This window comes from Hemicordylus capensis, chromosome 1 (genome assembly GCF_027244095.1).
Source record: "Hemicordylus capensis ecotype Gifberg chromosome 1, rHemCap1.1.pri, whole genome shotgun sequence".
In the NCBI taxonomy this organism is placed as follows: Eukaryota; Metazoa; Chordata; class Lepidosauria; order Squamata; family Cordylidae; genus Hemicordylus; species Hemicordylus capensis.
In genome coordinates, this window is record NC_069657.1 from 414,642,101 (window position 1) to 414,661,571 (window position 19,471).

Genomic DNA, 19,471 nt, shown 5'->3' on the forward strand with positions numbered 1-19,471 from the left:
CTCTCATTATAGTGAACGAAAGTTTTTCCTCAGAAAATAAGATATAATTAGTCCTTTTATACCTATTTAAAATAGGTATAAAATACCTATTTTATACCTATTTATAATTAGTCCTTTTATCCTTTTATACCTATTAGAGACAAACTGTTCAATCCAGGCTCTGGAAAGGTGCACTGCTAAATTCTCCTCAGAATAAACTGAACTCCCACAGACATATCCCTAATTTTATTCCCAGTGTTCTGTACTAATACTAATACTGAAAGGAAAAAAAATGTTCTTGACCAACTGCAAGGCGAAAGGAATGATAAAAAGGAGGCAAACCACATCCATTAAAATTCTTGGGAGATTTGCTGTTGTCCTCAAAGCGATGGGGATTGCCTCATCAGCAGCTGTATTCACATGTTATGTTCAATACTCATACAATTTGTGTACAGGCTGCACAAGAGATGGCAGTGGTAAACCCCTCCTGTATTCTACCAAAAAAACCCACAGGGCTCTGTGGTCGCCAGGAGTCGACACCGACTAGAAGGCACAACTTTACCTTTACACAGGTACAGATCTGTAGGGAGGTACAGTCATTCACATGTTATGTTGAATGCAGGTACAGAAACACACTTTCTATCTGTATCTTGCATTTCAGGGGCCTGACCCATATCCACTTTTAAAATTAACAAAAGCACAGCCATTCACACAAAAATATGTACATGTGTACAGACTCCTGAATGCTGGTACAACATAAAGCCTCAAGAGGGCAAGCGTGGTTATCATCTCCCCCTAATCATACACATTACAGTCTGCATATTGTAAAGCCCACTCTGAGGGTTGGTTCATACATGGCATGTTTATCATTTGATGGTTGGAAACTTGCACATGTGAATGGGCCATTCAATATATAATACCACATGTCACATAAAATGTTCATATGTCCTTCACATCACCTCAGTCACAATCCTTTCAGTGGAATCCATTCCCACACTCAGGTGTGTTAAGGTCCAAATGTACAATAACCAAGCATAAACAAATCAAGTGATATACAAAGCCCCAAGTCATTGTATTAATTATGGTTTGTGGCTCTGCTCTAGTATAACAGTTGGTACACCAGTTCCTAAGATCATACACATAAACACTTTCAAAATCACCCAAATTTTAAAAATGCATCTGGAAGAGTAATGAACTGCCTTCAAAAGAAGATTGGCTGATAAAAATTTTGGAATATGCGGAGATGGCAAAACTTACAGTACTGATAAGAGACAAAAATTTAGAATGCTTGAAAGAAGATTGGAAACCATTCTTATTATATTTAAAGAATTATTTTCCTAATATTGATTTTACAACAGGGTTTGAAATCTAGTAATATTAGCAGGTTGGGTAGATCAGAATCATGTTTGTAAGGTTTAGATCTATGTTTTGAATTATTATAATAGCAAAGGTTAATTCTATAGTTGGTGATTCACGAGGAGGTGTGAGCGGAAAGTCCATTTTTGTTCAATATGTTGTGATTGTTAAGATATTGTTAAAATTAATAAAAATTTAATTTTAAAAAAACACAAATTTTAAAAATGCATCTGGGGCAAAACTTACAAGCATTCTGTCACAAGGTCTCTCATTTAAACTCAAATCACCTCAGGCTACATTTTTAAGGAGGATGCCTAAAGCATTTCACACGTACACTTGAAAATGTAACATAGGGATGGCTAATACTCATAGCAGAAAATGTGTGATGGATAATGTGCAGCTGACCTTCAGTCAGTGTTCCCTCTAACAGGGATTCCCAGATGTTGATGACTACAACTCCCAGAATCCCCAGCTGCAATGGCTTTTGCTTGGGGATTATGGTAGTCAACAATATCTGGGAATCCCTGTTAGAGGGAACACCGCCTTCAGTTATTGGTTCCTGCCAGAATTAAAGATGTACTTACAGTACAATCCTATGCATATTTACTGAGAAGTATGCTCTACAGTGCTCACCTGGATTTAATTTCTAGCAGGGCTGCACAACTGAAAAACACCCTCCAGCTGTTTTTGGAATACAACTCTCATCATGCTCAGCCACAGTGGCCAATAGTCAGGGATTATGGGAGTTGTGGTGCAACATCTGCAGGAAAAGCCAAAGTTGTACAGCCCTGCTCTAATGGGTGTGCTTTGGATACAAATGTTTGTTTGTTTGTACACCGCCCCAAACTTTAGTCTCTAGGCAGTTAACAATAGCATAAAACAAGTTAAAATATATACAAAAACTTAAATCAATTTAACAAATTAAAAATCACCTACAAATTAAAACCTTACAATCAGAATTCTAAAATTTCCATCTTATACAAGTTTGCTGATAGCCTAGACACCTGTAGCAAGAAATAGCTGGCTTCAGGCAACTAGACACTGAACCTTTACAAACCCCACCCCACCACACACATCTCCTTCAGCTGCTCACGATAGATAAATAAGCAGTTGGGCAGACAGCCTAGTAAAAAAATATTCAGGATACTAAGGCCCAGTTTGGACATACAAGTTAACTGGAGTTAAGCAGGGCCAAGGTTTCAGTTCTCAACTCAAAATCGTGCTGCAGATGTTCACCAAACCATGGCCAGCCAAACTCCAGTTGAAGGAGAGAGGAGTCCCTCCCAGCTGCCCGGCCTCTGAGACACATTCCCACTGCCTCTATGATTGGCATTTGGAATAGGCACGAAACCACGGTTATAGCTGAATCAGCATTTGGGCATAAAGTTTCAGCTGCAAAAACTAAGTTTTCAGCGGCAAAACTTAGAGATAACCGAAGGTTCCAACTGGAGTTTGGCGAGGCAAGCCAGAGTTAGCTTTTGGCCCATAACCATTATTTGTTTGTTATTTCTCTGTGTAAACCGCCCGGAGTCATTTTTGGAAGGGTAGTATAGAAATCAAATAAATAATAAAACAGTAATAACCGCGGTTTCGCACGTTTGGACGTACTGCAGTTACAACCTCGGCCAACTATAATTGTGGTTATCATGTATATCTGAACTCAGCTTCTCTGATGTGCATCTAGCTGAAAAGCTGATTTTATACCAGCTGAAGAGGCATGGCTTTCTCCAAAGCATCTTGGGAATTGTAGTCTGGTAAGAATGCTGAGAATTCTGTTACCGCTCCACTCTAACTCCTCTCACAGGACAACAGAGTCCAGGGATTCCTAGAGAGAGGGAATGACTATTACAGTTTATCTGTGGTATATCTAAAGCCTTAGGCTGGAAGCCAGATCCATTAAAGTCAATAGAAGTGTTGCTATTGACCTCCCTGTGATTCACAGTGTAGATCTGAACTTTATATAACCTTAGTTTGCAGCAAATGTTGAGACTTCTAGAAACGTAGGAAGTGGAGAAATAGAGCAAAAACTGGAGAAAGGGTGTGCTTTTACATTCTGATGCCCCCAATAATTTGGTGATATTTCCTAGCCTGTGTTTTTGAAATCCAGGCCTGTTCTTTCTGGACACATGTTGATTTTCACACACATCCTGAGTCAGTGTCTCTTTAAGCTCCCACAGACCATCACGCAGGCAGGGCCCTAGTGCCCTTTTATTCCCTGGGTGCAAACTATCAGCAAAACCTTAGCACAACTTCACTTTGAGCCTTAAACTAACAGCACGTAAAAAGATTAATACGAATAAATTCTAAGCTAATCAGATCCCTTCTTTAAATGTTGACATAGTATTATTTATATCCCATAAATACCTTCTTGACTAAAATTCATCCCAGGAGATTGGCACCATGCCAGCACTATTCATATTTACTGTATTTATATAGTACAGTTGGCCAAGGATAATATTTAAGACAAAATATGCCTTGGGATATATACAATATCTCTTTGCGTTTTCCTTTTAAATCTCTCCATTGCTAAAAATATTTAGACTGAACTTTGCAAAATGTCCCACAAAGACCTATCAGGGATCTGTGTAGTGATATATGGCTGGTTGTGAGTATAATTAGGGCATATTTGTAATACTTGGGCTGCAGTCAGTTACCAAATGCTAACATCTCTGCGGTAAAAAGATCTTTTTTAAAAAACTCTGAATGATGGCTCTTTCCCATGCCTTTCACTCTATGACCTTGGAATATTTGTAGAGATCTCCTTTCCCTCCCTCATTATTGCCTTTTCTACTCATGCAGGAACTGCAGAGTTAAACATTTTGAAGGAAAGTGTATAAAGCAGTCAAAACCTGCATTTCCAATTCATTACAAGCACACACACAGGCGCGCGCACACACATACACACACACACACAGAGAAAAGCTATTTCTTCCCCACTGTATTTTTCTCCCCAGAATGGCTTGTCCAGCCCAGTATATATAACTAGGCAGCAGTGGAAAAACAGTTAACCCACTTACTATGATCTTCCCATCCAAACATTTGCTCAGTAGGACCAGCTAAAACCCGTGGGGCCCTCAGCTCTGATGATGTCTGATGCTCCCTATTGGTGAATACCTGCCATCTACACTTGTCCTCTGCTGCTATTCAGAGGGGATTTAACAAATAGCAGGTCTTTTATTCCTTGGGAAGACACTTGGTTCTGCTCGGATATTTTAATTTTCTAGCAGGTATGCAGCTGAGATGTATCCGCTTTGGGTAGCGCTTTATGAGTTTGCAGGGAAAGCAGCAGCAGAAGTGTGGTCAGAAAGATGAGGGGAGTTTACCTCAAAAACACACACACCCTTCTGTCAAAAGGTCAGAAGGGTAGGTCAGGAATCTCTTCTTAGGCATTTGCTAGTACTTCCAGGGACTCAAACAAAGGGACGACTTTCTCCAAAATGCCAATGAGAGTGGGTGGGTGGGTGGGGAGCTTGTCTGTTTCCAGTGAGTCCTCTTCTTTGTCTATGTTATTGCTACAAATTATGCTAAGGAAGCTTGCACATACCCTCTTGGCTCCACTTTCCAAAGTCTTCCTTCCCTGAGGGCAGCAAGGGTGGAGTGGTTCTGGATGGTGCCTTAATTACAATAATAAAACCCTTTGACTGCCAGCATGTCCTCTACCTGAGACTGTCATTTAGGAAGAAAAGAGAAGGCAACCAGCACTGCAGGGGCGCAGAGCTCTGGCTGGCATCCTGGGACTATCAGCAGCAAGCCCCAACAAGCCTCAAAAGCTACACCTTTGTTGCATTCAAAATAAATAGAAGAGGCTACAATTAGAAAGTGGAGGCTAAAGTTACCAAGATGGCTGTATTACCCACTTCAACAAGAGGTACGTGCTTTTCACATGCAGACCAAGCATCAAATAAAAGGGGAGGGGGGGCACAGGAGAGGAGGAGAAAGAATGGAAAACAAATCAGGAAACAGACACTTTAGTTCAGGCAGATCCTACAGTTTTTTCCTCTTATTTTTGGTACCAAGTTTCCTGCAATGACCCACATCTGGGCTTAATTCTTTCTATCTTCCCGCCCACCCCCACCCCCAAAGGGTGTGGTGTTATTGTCAGAGGAATCAGACTTCAGCGGACTGTAATAACGTAATTATTTATACAGCCCTTGTAATATAAAGCTCACCCTTACAAGAAAGGAATCTTCAGTGTGTCCATTTTACAGCTGAAGAACAAATGTTTCCCAGACAAGAGAGTCACTTGGTCAAAGCTAAACAGTGACTCCAAATCTGTCTGACAGGGATTTGAATTCAAGTTTTCCACCTCCAACACTAACGCTCTGTCGCTAGACCAATGCATTGAGTACACAGCTCTTTCAAGTTTTAATTTATTTTTCAGAAAGAAGTGCACATAATCAGTTCCAGCTGAAGCATACACAGGCTGTATCCAGGAAGCTGGACTTTAAAAAGAGAGAGAGAGAAAAGGGGAGTATCATTTTGTACCTGGAAATAAGATCACCACAAATGAAAGCGAACACTAAATTGAAAAGAGGGGGGGAAAGATCGAAAGAGGCACTTCCAGGATCTGTCCGCTTTGGCTGTACCAACTTCAGCAGTGAGCTTCATAGGAAACTTGGGCTTGGGGTGGAGACACCACTGAGCTTGCTTTCCGCCTCCCCCCTCCAAGGTACACTGAAATGGAATCCTGCCCAGTTCAGATGCAAACCAGCAGTGGAAAGAGAAGAGCCCAGTCTTAGAGGCTACTGACTGAACAGGGGTGGAGAGGTGATAAGAAGAGCACTGGAGGAGAGCACGGGGGTTAACAAAGTAATCCTATTAGAGGGAGGTTTGTTGACCCAGGTGCTGACAAAATACTGAGGGGAAACATGCGCTGATTGCTGGGTGCAGCAGGGCGAGCTGAAGGGAAGGATGGGGGTGGAGGGCATCCAGAGAACAGATTGGGAAGCCACTATTCCCACCCCAAGGGAAACCATGAAAAATAAACAGAAACTGAGGAGGGTGAAGAAGAACAGATAAGGAGGTTTCCTAATGCGCCTGGCACTGGAAAGCATGGGGGTGGCATGCTGGTGTTGACAGATGTCCCTGATTTTCAAGGGTGATCCCTGATGGGTGTTTGTATTCCAAAAAGAGAGATGCCAGAGACAACGCCTACTTGGAAGTTGCCGCCTCTGCCCTGAAAGCTCTTATTCTGGACCTCAGCTTTGAAGAGACTGGTGGTTACAGAGAGGCACTCTGCAGATGCTCAGAGGTACTCCTTTAACATTATGCTGCAACTGCAAGTCCCAGGCACTCTGCAGATGCCCAGAGATACTCCTTCAGCATCATGCCACAAGTTCCAACCCAGGCTAAACTCTGGCACAGAAAGCAGTTGTACAGCTAAGCTCAACCACAAGCGCCTGTCTCGCTAAACCTTGGTGGCAATGATACCCGAAGCCAGATCACCAACGCTTCCCAGCGCACAACCAAACCATCATTCCCTATAGCATCCATACTTCCAGCCGTCCTTAGTATCACAGGACTAGAAGTGAGGAAAGATTTCAACATACACCCGATGACGATTAAGAGCTCTGCCTTATATTTCTCTTATGCGGTGGGGAGGGGGTTCTCCTTTCGAAGAGACCCCTCACCTTCCTAGGTGGCCCCTTGCATCTGCACGAGCTCCGGGTAGCCAAACACCTGGGAGATAAGACAGCCCCATTATATTATCTGCTAAAGGTTTTTTTTTAAGGGGGGGGGGACCTCGCCTCCTCGGCTGTCTGCCTGTCACACAAACATACACGCGGACACGAGACTTACTTTCGGAAGGGCCATAAGACAGCATGTCGATCTTGTAGACCTCTTTGGCGTAATACTCCTCCTCGCTCCTCTCCTTCTCGCAAGTGGCGGCTCTGTGGTTCGCCTTCTCCTGCAACAGGTCCCGCGTGCTGTTGTAGATCGAGATGACCTCCGCGGGGACCTCCTCGGGCTCCGGGTACTCTTCCGGAGGGCTGGTGAGTTTCAGTTTGCTCAGGATCTGCCCTCGGATGGCCTCAATCCTCTTACGCATAAACTGATCCATATCGAGGGTACTGCAGGTATTCAGGGCGAAGGCCACGGTGGCCAGATCCAGGGTGAGGAAGACACTCAAGAGATAGCAGTGCATTTTAGAGGGTTTTCTTTCTTTTTAAGTAGCGCTTCTCTTCACTCTTCACCTCCCCCTCCCCAAAAAACGGGTTTGGGGATTTTCGTTTTGTTTCTGCAGTGGAAGTGTGCGAAGACGGTTGAGATTTTTTTTAATATGGAGATAGATGTAGGTTTAAAAAAAAAAAAAAGGCAACGTACAGATCTCTCGTCCAAACACAGTAGCGTGCACCGGGTTGCGAGCCCTCGCAGTACAGCGCTTTCGAGCACAACAGGTCGCAAGTCACGGTGCGGTTTGCAAGCAAACGTTGCAACAGATGGCGCGTTCAGCCCGGCACTCGCTTTCTATTAAAAACTGCAACAGGTTGATGATTGTTAAAAAATGCAACAGGTTGCAAGGATTATTGTTATTATTTAAGCAGGTTGCTACTAGGGCAAGCAGCTTGCAACAGGAAAGAGGGCTGCTTCCCCCTCTTTGCAAAAAAGAAAAAGAGAGAGTAGATCTTAATAATCAAACTCCGAAAAAAGCACGTCTCAAGACCAAAGTTTCTTAGAGAGTTGAAAGAGTGGCGTGGAAAAAGACAACTGGCCGCCGCTTCAGCCGCGGGTTTTCCGAGCTCGGATCCCTGCTTTCCACAAGCTCCCACGCTCCTAAATTGAGATGGCACCGGCTGGCAGCCAGAGAGAGCCCAGCCAGGAGAACGCCCCCCTCCCGGAGATTGCACCCAGCTGCCTCTTTCGCCCGAAGGGGCCGGTGTCCAGCAGCGATCGCAGGCGACAAGCGCCCACGTGTGTGTATGTATGCGTGCGTGTATGCGCGCCGGGAGAGAACCCGAAACGCGCCACGGACGGGCGGAGAACGAGGCTGGTTGTGCCGGGTCCCCTCCCCTCCCGCAAGTTGCTCTCTCTCCCCCCCACCCACCCCCACCCTCGTGGCGTGGGCAGCAATCGGCGCTGATCCTCCTTTCCCGTGGCCCGCAGGCTGCTGCTGCTACCGCTACTGACTGTTTGCACCAACCAACCAGTTCACCTCCCTCCTCTCTCTGGCTACTTCTGGCTGCACTTTTCCAGGAGCTCCCTCCTCCTCCTCCTCCTCCTCCTCCACAATTTTTTTTTTTAAATAAAAAGCCGCAGTCAACAAGGCAGAGCTGCTGCTGTTTCCCCAATCTCTAGGCTTTTTTAAATTTCTTTTTAAGTAGAGTGCAAAGGTTGCTTTCCCTCGGCTCTCTCTCTCCCCCCGCCCACCCCTCCTCTGGCCTTGGCACCTTTTCTCCCTGAGTAGGTGATTTCTTTTTGCCCAGGACTCCTTCCTGCCCGGCTTTCAGCGTAGCCACCGACCGGTCAGGCGCACTTTCCTCCTGCTCCTGCCCTGCTGCCTCTCCCGCCCTCGCTTCGCTCCTGCGGAGTTCCTAGGAGCCCCTTTGCTCGCCTTCCTCAGAAGAGGGGAACTTTCACCAGCAGCAGCAGCAGATAACATCACGATCTTGCCGGGAGAGGGAGAACTTAGGCATGTGTGTTTTGCCTCCCAACAAAATGACGTGCGGAGGAGGCTGCATCACGCTGCCGCGGAGGATTCCTCCCTCCTTGTCCCCCTCTAATGGTGCGAGTAGCTGCAGCTCTGCTGGCCCAGGGAAATGTCTCCAGAGCTCGGCCGCGGGGGTGGCCAACGCGCTTCCATCGCCAGGGAGGGCAAGATGGTAGCAGGAGATTTCTTTGGCTCTTCGAGCCGGGCTCTGATCTTAAAGGAGACGCAGCTGGGCTAGAGTCCCCTCTTCCTTTGGAGGGAAAGAAGGGTCGTTGGACGCCGCTCAGAAGGAGATGGGGTCAGATTCAAAGTTTTTGTTTCTTAAAGGAAGGGAGGCCGAGAACATCAGTTGCATTTCTGACAGAAGAAACTGTCTGACATGACATCCAGACTAAATTACTCACGAGTCATCCCGCTGGAGGCATGTCTATGTTGCCGCATACTACTCGTGAGTAACTTAGTCTGGATGACAGCCGATATATATATATGAATGAATAGTAAAGAAGCGTGGGTGGGGGTACCATCCAGTGGTTCAATGGCTTCCAAACTTTTCCCTGTCCAAACATTACACTATACAAAATGTTGCTTGGGTGTTTTATTTAGAATGGTAATGTTTCCCCTCCTTCCTCTGTGGTGGATTGGGCAACACGGTGTGGGGGGGGGGATCCCCAGACAACTGTTGCAAGAATGGGCAGCATGCAGGCTATTTAGCCTTGACTCAACGTCACTGAACTCAATGAGACTGGTTAGCCCCTTCCTTATATGAGACAAGGCTACAGTATCTGGGGCTTTTTCGTTTAGAGAAGAGGCGACTGCCAGGAGACGTGATCGAGAGAGGAGAGCTGGTCTTGTGGTAGCAAGCATGACTGGTCCCCTTAGCTAAGCAGGGTCTGCCCTGATTGCATTTGAATGGGAGACTAGAAGTGTGAGCACTGTCAGATATTCCCCTCAAGGGATGGAGCCGCTCTGGGAAGAGCAGAAGGTTACAAGTTCCCTCCCTGGCTTCTCCAAGATAGGGCTGAGAGAGACAGGGCTTGGAGAAGCCAATGCCAGCCTGTGATGATAATACTGAGCTAGATAGACCAATGGTCTGACTCAGTATATGACAGCTTCCATTGTTCCTATGAGATGTATAAAATTATGCATGGAGTAGAAAGGGTGGACAGAGGGATATTTTTCTCCCTCACTCACAACCCTAGAACCAGAGGTCATCCCATGAAACTGAAGGCTGGGACATAGAGGACCAACCAAAGGAAAAACTTTTTCACAAAGCACATAATTAATCTATGGAATTTTCTGCCACAGGATGTGGTGATGGCCACTAGCTTGGATGGCTTTAAAAGGGGCTTAGGTAAATTCACGGAAGACAGGTCTATCAATGGCTATAGGCCACTTTCAGCCTCAGAGGCCAGTTGCCTTTAAATGCCAGTTGCAGGGGAGCAACAGCAAGAGAAAGGACATGCCCTCATCTCTTGCCTGTGAGCTTCTCAGGGGCAGCTGGTGGGCCACGGTGTGAAACCAGATGCTGGACTAGATAGCCTTGGGCCTGATCCAGCATTGGGATCCAGGATGCTTAGCTGACCCCTTGGATCTGTAGCTGAGTCTTTTGTAGTCAATAGTAGTCAGATCAAGGCCCCCTGCAGATCAGGGATCATGGCATGGGTGCATGAACTCTGCTTCCACTGCTGTCTCAATCTCTGTGAATGAGGAGAGCTGGTCTTGTGGTAATGAACATGAATTGTTCACTTTGCTAAGCCGGGTGATCCACCTTGGTTTGCATTTGGATGGGAGACTACATGGGAGTACTGGGACCTTAGAGGATGGGACCATAGCTCACTATGGTCAGGAAGCGCATCTGCACTGCATGCTTATATACAGAAGGTCCCAGGTTCACTCCCTGGCATCTCCAGGCAAGGCGGGGAGAGACTCCTGCCTGAAACCCTGGAGAGCCACTGCCAGACAGTGTAGCCCAAAGATTCTCAACATTGGGTCCCCAGATCTTATTGGACTTCAACTCCCATAATCCCTAACCAAAGGCCACTGGGGCTGGGGATTATGGGAGTTGAAGTCCAATAACATCTGGGGAACCAACGTCGATAATCCCTGGTGTAGACCATACTGAGCTAGATGGGCCAATGGTTTGACTCAGCATAAGGCATCTTCCTATGTTCCTATTACTGCTGTTTACCCCAGAAAAGAGCTCCCATTGATGTTGCCAGATGGGAGTCTCTTCCCCCACAGTAAATAGTAGCTGGATTGTGGACCTTCTGTGGATCAAGACCACAGCTGAGGACCCCTGCCCCCCATGTTTCTAATCTGACTGCTGTTGACTAAAGAAAAATCAAGCCCATCAAGTCTCATGATGCTTTAAATGCCTCGTGTAGTTTGGCCCTCAGTGGGCTAGAAATTGCCTAACATCCAGTCACTGCCCTGAAGGCAAACGCCTCAGGAGGCAGCAAATGTGTGTTCAAGCCACTCTCATCCTCCTTAAGATGTCATGTCTTCACCATCAGTTTCTCTTTCTGTAAAAGTTCAAGCATATCTAATGTGAAGGCACTTCTCCCCTCACTTTCCTGGGTGACTAATTTCCAGTCCCACACTTGAGGGCATTGGTACAAATTGTACTTACAGCCTGTACAACCTTTTCAAATATAACTCATTTTCAAGTGTCCACATTTTAGTCTCTGTTCCAAAAGAGAGAAATGTGTTTGGAGCCAATGTTGCAGCAGGCTCAGAATTGGTTCCACCACTGGCATATGTGGTGGTGATGTCATTGCGGATGCTGTGGGCAGAATTGCCAATTGCAGTGAATGGTGAGGACTATCGACGATACCACTTGGCTAAGAGACACAATTCTCTGATATTTAATGGGAAAAGCAACTGCCTGTATTCGCCCAGTGGCTGTGTTTTTGTATGTGCGCATGCACACGTGTGTGCATATGCACATGTTGGTGTTAAAATTGTGAACGCTTTTGGGAAGCATATTCTATTTTCTTTTGCTGTGTAAACTGTTTTGAGCGTGTTTTTTCATTATTATTCTTCAGGTGCTATCTCCTACCAGAGGTTAGCTATCATTACAGCTATTCTGACTTGGGATGCCGCTGCTCTAAAAGGTTGTAAGGATGTGCATCCAAAATCATTCCCACAAATTTTTCAACCAGGAGCTTCTTCGTCTACTGACACTTCTTCTTCCTTTAATCTTTCCCTTCATGATTAACTGTGGTAAGGAGTATTTTCCTCCTCTGATAACATGGGCAAGATTTTGGGTTGAAAAGCAGTATATAAAGATATATGTATTTAATAATAATCACTACAATTAAAATCACTAGCTGAAGGTAGCTTTTGGAATAGTAAGCCTGGTGAAATCACATAGCAAAAGAGTACTGAGATGATCTGCAAGATCTGTCTGTAGTATGATGCTCACTAGGCCATCAAAATGAACTACATACTGTGCGGAAGAAGGCAATGGTAAACCACTCCTGTATTCTACCAAGAAAACCACATGGCTCTGTGGTCACCGACTCAAGGGCACAACCCTTCCTTTCCTTACTGATGCATATGATTGCCACGGACAGCAGCACTGATCTTACATGAGAACTGCTGCCATTGTGAATTTGGCTGCAGGGGCTCAACAGGACTGCTGCATATCCTAAACACAATGGTCACCATGCAGTCAAGCTGTGGCCACTGCTTGAAGCTCTTTGAATGTAAAAGATATGCAAAAGGTGCAAGAATTCAGGGGTGGTGAGGGCAGGGAATTGTGAGAACCATTTTCAGTCATCCACATGACAGGTCATATTCTTGTGCTCTGTACAGTGCTGAGCCAATCCTTAGCGGGTGGGGCCGGTGGCTTGCTGGAGATCCCCGGTTCACTCCCTGGCAGCATCTTCAGGCAGGGCTTAGAGACTCTTGCCTGAAACCTTGGAGACACACTGCCAGTCAGTATAGACAGTACTGAGCTAGATGGACCAGTGGCCTGTCTCAGAATAAGACATTACGCCAGTGTGGGTGAGGGGTATGCAGAGGAGAATTGACGAGAAGAGACATGTAATGTAACCCTTCACCACTGATGGATGCTCCCTTGAAAACAGGGCCGGACTGGGGTCACTGAGAGGGCGGTGGAATGTATGTGGGGAGGGCAGAATGGGTACTTTTGCTTTTGAGCAGAATGGGTACTTGTGGGTGGGAGTATTCACTGTTACTGAGTGAGGCAGGGCTCAGGGCCGCCCCACGGGTAGGGTGCACCGGGAATATGCCCTGTGGGCCAGTCCGAGCCTGCTTGAAAATGCCTGGCAGGTCAGAGGTATAGGGTTTAGAAAACTGATTTTGAAGCCTGACTAGGGAAAAGGCAGTGTAGGGGTGCATTTTGTGCCGTCGAGTCGGTGTTGACTCCTGGCAGCCACAGAGCCATGTGGTTTTCTTTGGTAGAATACAGGAGGGGTTTATCATTGCTATCTCCTGAACAGTATGAGATGGTGCCTTTCAGCACCTCCCTATATCGTTGCTGCCTGATATAGGAGTTTCCAATATTCTGGGAAACACACCAGTGGGGATTCGAACCAACAGCCTCCTGCTCTCTAGGCAGGTTGCTTTCCCACTGTGCCATTAGGTGGCTTAGGGCTGTATTAGCAGGGGATAATTCTTGAGTGCAGGAGGGGTTGCACCGCTCCCTTTGTTGATCATGCCCTGTAAGTATCCCCTCACCCGCCTTTTCTCAGTAAATGTGGGTTTGAGAAGTTCCATTTGCTGAGATAATGTCATTCACACAATCAAAAACTGTGATCTACCTGGGTTTTGGAGCTATGTGTGCTCCCAGGTTTTGGTTGTGTGGAAGCAAGGTAGGAGGAAAAGGGTTTCCCTAGGATTTTCTCCTACCTTGCTTGCACCCAATCACCTCCACCCAGGTTTTCCTCTTACCTTGCTCAAAAATTGGGAGGGTACACAGCTCCCAAACCTTTGTCGAACACAGTTTTTGATTGTGTGAATGACCTCAATAGGGCTATTCCCACGATCAGGCAAAATCGGGCTAGGGGAGTCTAGCCCAATCTTGCCTGATCGTGGGAGCCACCAGGCTCACAGGCGAGCCCGGTCGCTCCCAGGCGGTTAACCCGACTAAATACCCCTCCCCTAAAACTGGGTTTGCGGAGCGAGCGCTCTGCAAACCCGGTTTTTTTAAAGCATGAGTAGCCATGGCTACTCACGAGGAGACCCCTGGAGGAGAGGCAAAAAGCCGCCTCCTGGCTCCGGGGGTCTCGCCAGCATGCCCTGCACAGCATGCTGATCGGCCCCCGCTCCCCCCAGCCCCCGCTGGCTCCGTCACGGAGCCGGCAATCGTGTGGGTGGCCAATCCGGCCGCCCAGGGCTCCCGCCAGGATCATCTGCGGGGAGAGCGGGCTTAGCTTCCCTTCCACAACCGGGTCTCACTGATTATGAGACCCGGCTCAAAATGTCGTTCTGCCCTGAAGCAAAGACCATTTGTTCACTTAGCATTAGCACTAAGAAAGAACAAAACTTATCTGTTTCATGTTTCCAGCTGAATACGATGGTGTCCTTTTCCAATTTTTTTTTAAAAGTACTGTTTATTACAAAAATGGGAAAACCTGGAAAGTTACTTCATTGAGCATAAGGATCTTCTGTTTCCTGTTAAAAAATCTTGATCACATAATTTTTAAGTTAACAACCTTGTGGTTTCTTTTTACATTGTTAAATGCAAATGCCCTGTGTAAAATATAAAGGTAATAATCTGCTGACGACCAAGTCATTACACAAGGTGGCGGGTCATGTTTCACACACTAAAGGCCATTGTTGGAGGAGAAATATGTTTTGGAATTTAAGAGGTAATTTTCGTAAGCTGCTCAGTGATGATGAGCGTCAGACAATTGCACAATTTCCACTCTGAGGCAAGATGGTTGCAGTACTAAAGCAAATTTGAAGTTTTCTATATTACGCAAGAACCTTTTGATTTGTCCTCTCACACTCCCCTCTCCCTCCCTCCCTGTCTGTAAAGTTATATGCTTGGACTGAGGTCCTCTTCTACAAATTCAAACAAGGAGGACCTTACTATAATAAAGCCCTTAAGACCCTAGACATATGGTTTGTAATGACCTAGACCAATATTCTGCAGCTGTACTGAAATCTTCCCAGCCATTGGCTGAGCTTCTGCGTTGTCATGGAATGTTCAAGAGCATTCTGATTGCTGAATTCCCAGTAGATTATTATTTGCATAGTGGAGTTTCTATGAAAGAGATTAAATGTTGTCCATGGGGAAAAAACATCCCATAGATCTAGAGAGACAAGAGAAGCTGCAGAGAGGGCATGTGGTGAGACTTAGAGCCTCATAAAGTAGAGATTCTATTTTCTTTGAACTTAATGGTACAGGATACTTTGCGAGGCTACATCTGGAAATCTGAAGGGTGCAGTAAAGTTCAAGAGTCAGCAGAGCATGGGAGGCGATGCAGAGGCTGGACAACTCCAGGGATGCTCCCTCAAGCAGGGCACAACAGCTCAGGCCTGAGTACTTAAGGGAACATCTTCTTCGTCATGAACCCCACTGCCCATTGAGATCATCAGGAGAGGTCCGCTGCAGTTGCCACCGGCTTGTCTGGTGGCTACTCAGGGATGGGCCTTCTCTGCTGCTGCCCCGAAGCTTTGGAATGCGCTCCTTGCTGAAATAAGAGTGTCCTCATCTCTGACAGATTTTTAAAAAAATCTTTAAAGACACATCTGTTCACCCAGGCTTTTAATTAAATACCGTTTTAATAGTTTTATCATTGTTTTAAAATATGGTTTTAAGGTTTAAAATTGTTGCAGTTTTTTCACATTTTGTTGTCATTTATTTTAACCAATGTTTTAATTTCTCTGTTGTCATTTTATAATAAATAATAATAATAATTATTATTATTATTATTATTGTTTGTTTGTTTGTTTGTTTGAACTTTTCTGTTGTTGTTTTTTGTTGTAAACTGCCCAGAGACATAAGTTTTGGGTGGTATAAAAATATCTTAAATAAAACTAAATAACAGACTGGCACTGCAGGCAGTGGTACTTGCCCCACCAGACTTTGCTTCATTTCCTCCCTCTACAGCAGTGATAACTTTGTCTAAAGGCACTCAAAGAGGCAAAGCCAGGACACTGCCATATTGTAATGCAGTGCTTAAAAGAGCTGCTTCCCCATGGCTTCTTCTCTTCTTGCTGGAGTGAAGTTTGGAAGCCTTCACATGGGCATGGCCAGTTACGTAGGTCTTTCCCACCCAATTACTGCCTAGCCCATCCAATGGACTACTGTAGATCCAGAGATATGTCACCGTGTACATCATTGTCAATTATTATTTTTCTAGGAAAAATGGTTGGAACACATGACCAGGGAGAAGGGCTTTGCTCAGGGAGCCACAGCTTCCATTCCTAGCTAGATTGTCCCCAAATTCCATCCTATCTGTAGCCTTCTTCAGGGGAGGGCTCACTTGCAAGGCTCATGTTGCCCTGGCAATGCAGCTTGGCCAGTCTACACTGTAGATGGCCCCAATCGCTTTTTGTCTGGCCCTGCCTCAGCCCCAACTGCTACCCGTCAGGAACTCAGCACTGGGTAAGTCAGGGAACACCCTGTCAAAACCATGGCTTGCACTAAACTACAGTGCTCTGAGTTCATATGCAACACAGAACTTTGGTTTAGTTACCCCTGAAAGTAAGTATTCCCACTTTCCCTCTCCATGCATATATACATGTGTGTACACGGACGGTGGGTTACGCAAGCCCATGGCTTACGGCCTCATTCTTGTAGCAGGAAACTATGGATTCCCATTATGTCTGAATTCGGCCAGGAACTGTTTTGGCTGTTGCCGACCTCCATGGGCCCATATTTATTTTTGACCCTTTCCTTCCAGGCCTTTCTTTGGTCTGAGGCATGTTGGCTGCCAATCATGCCATTGAGCTGAAATGAGAATGGGTCTGAAGCCTCCATGTTCCCACATGAACATGCCCTTGTCCATTTGAGAAAGGATCTCAAAGGACATTCCTCGGAAGCCCTGCTCAGTGTGCTCCCCCCACCCCCCCGGCTCACTTCTTCAGGCAAGGTGCATGGCAACAAGGAACTTGGGCTGTGGTGACTCAGTCTGGTTGTGGTGACTTTCTCTCCATGTCCATTGGATGACTTTTAGAAGATGGGTAAAAACACTGGCTCACATTCTGCGCAATGCATCATGGACAGTAGGAGTTAGGGATGTGCATGGAACCAGTTCGGAGGCCCTTTATGGGCCTCCAAACCAGTTCGAACGGAAGGCAGTTCCACCAGTTCAAAGGCGGGTGTGTGTATGCATCTTTAAGGGTGGGGGAGGATGCACTTACCCCTCCCTCTGCTTTCCCCCCCATCGGCATTGCATTTTCTTAAAAGTTCATCAGGGCGGCAGCGTTCCTCCCTGCTGCCCCATTGACCCCTTATAGCCAGAAACATCCAACGTGCCGAAGGTTATCCAAAGGTTAGGGATGGGGCCATATTCAGCGTTCGAGCACACACACTGCATTCAGAAGGGCCCAGGTTCAAACCTTGGCATTTCCAGGTAGGAGATGCCTGGGAAAGAAAACCTGAATGAAATGCTGGAAGGCCACTGCCAGTCAGTGTAGACCAGGGGTTCCCAATCTGTAGTACTCCAGATGTTGCTGAACTACAGCTCCCAGCATATAAATTACAGCTCGGGATGATGGGAGTTGTAGTTCAGCAACATCTGGAGTGCCACAGATTGGAACCCCTAGTGTAGACAATATTAAGCAAGCTGGACCAAGAAACTGACTCATTTTGTCAGTTTCCTTCATATTTATTCATGCTTGCCTTAAAAAAAAACAAATGCTGCAAAAGCCACTTGACTCCACTGTAGGTGGACTGGAGAGATTATGCCATGCATTCAGCCTTTGGAATGAAGAGATGCTTCACTAGCAACCAAATCTTTGCCATGAGACCTATGCCTTCATATGATTTACCAGAAAATTCAGCTTAGGGTCCATTTGGACCCCAGCCCACTTTCATGCATTATAGATAGTGCAGCCTGGTAGATGTTGGCGCTGCAGGAAGGGGTGGATTTACTTCATTTCCTCTAGAATGGTAGGGTGAGCTCATCTTTCTGGAATGAAACGTTAGTACAAATCTGCACCATCCAAAATCTATCCATACCCTATGCACGTACATAGGAACATGGGAAGTTGCCATATCCTGAGTCAGACCCTTGGTCCATCTAGCTCAGTATTGTCCACTTAGACTGGCAGTGGCTTCTCCAAGGTTGCAGGCAGGAGTCTCTGCCAGCCCTATCTTGGAGGTGCCGGGGTGTGTGTGTGTGTGTGTGTGGTGGGGTGGACTTGGAACCTTCTGCATGCAAGCGCTCTTCCCAGAGTGGCCCCATCCCCTAAAGGGAATATTTACAGGGCTCGCACATGTAGTCTCCCATCCAACTGCAAACCAGGGCAGACCCTGCTTCTTGCTACCACAAGACCAGCTCTCCTCCCCACATAGTATTGATTCCAAATGGCATTTCATGAAAAGTACTGTCAAAGAGTATAGTTCAAGGAGCATTGTATTTACTTACCAACTGGAAATCAGAAAGAGTCAGTGAGGAAGCCCAAAGACAACCTGACTCTCCATCAAAATGTCCCCCCTTTTTATCCTAAGATTTCTCATGATCAAGCAGAAAATTCTTACTACAAAAAATAGTCAACATGTCAATTCTCCTATCCACTAGAGGTCACGGGGACATTTCACATTGTTCTATTGTTACTTAAACCCAACATTATAATGAATATTTTTAACTGAGCTTTCAACCTTCATCACTGATTCTTATGTTTGAGAAGCAAGAGCACTTAGGATACTTATTGCTTCTATGAAGTGTAAACAAATATGCAGCTAAACAGCTAGGACGATTGTGCTAGAAGACTAGTTTGAGTTCAGAAACAGCGAGCCTAGGATTTGATTCGATCAAAGAGTGAGAGCAACGGATCTTAAAGCCAATGGTCTAGAAAGACTTCAAAATATTTGGCAGGGGTTCCTCAAACAATTTGGAGATTAATAATACCTTTACTTCACTAAGAGATCTTCCCATGACTGCTTTCATGTTTGTGTAATCAAGGAGGATGGGTGGTTTTGTTTCTTTTCTTTCCACTCTTCGGTTTTAGGATGTATATTTTGTTGCTTCACTGACTCTTGTTCTCCCAGATTTTCTAAATTTAGGGTTTTCTTGGCAAGGCTTATAGGAAATGAAAGGAGTGAAGGGGGGAATTGTGACTATTGCAGCTTATTTCAAAACTTTGTGTTCAGCGTAGTTTATATGCCAACATAGTTTTTTGAAGTGTTAATAATAATACAGCATTTTAAATAAATATTACGCTAGGAGTGGAGAACCAAACTCTGCCAGAAAGATCCCCCAAACACAGTATATAACTTTCTCCTTTTCAGTTTCCAAGTGATGGCTGACATGTGAAAAATTACTCCCAGTAGTCCCATAGAAATTA

General features: G+C 45.7%; 1 protein-coding gene across 1 annotated transcript in view; it reads right to left on the reverse strand.

The window, feature by feature from the left end:
* The window catches only part of TGFB2 (transforming growth factor beta 2), a 132,662-nt gene extending 124,306 nt beyond the window's left edge, over positions 1-8,356 (reverse strand). The window contains exon 1 of the mRNA XM_053308971.1: positions 7,135-8,356. Coding sequence (XP_053164946.1) covers positions 7,135-7,480 — 346 coding nt within the window. The 5' untranslated portion in view covers positions 7,481-8,356. The remainder of the gene's footprint in view (positions 1-7,134) is intronic.
* Between the last annotated feature and the right edge of the window lie 11,115 nt (positions 8,357-19,471).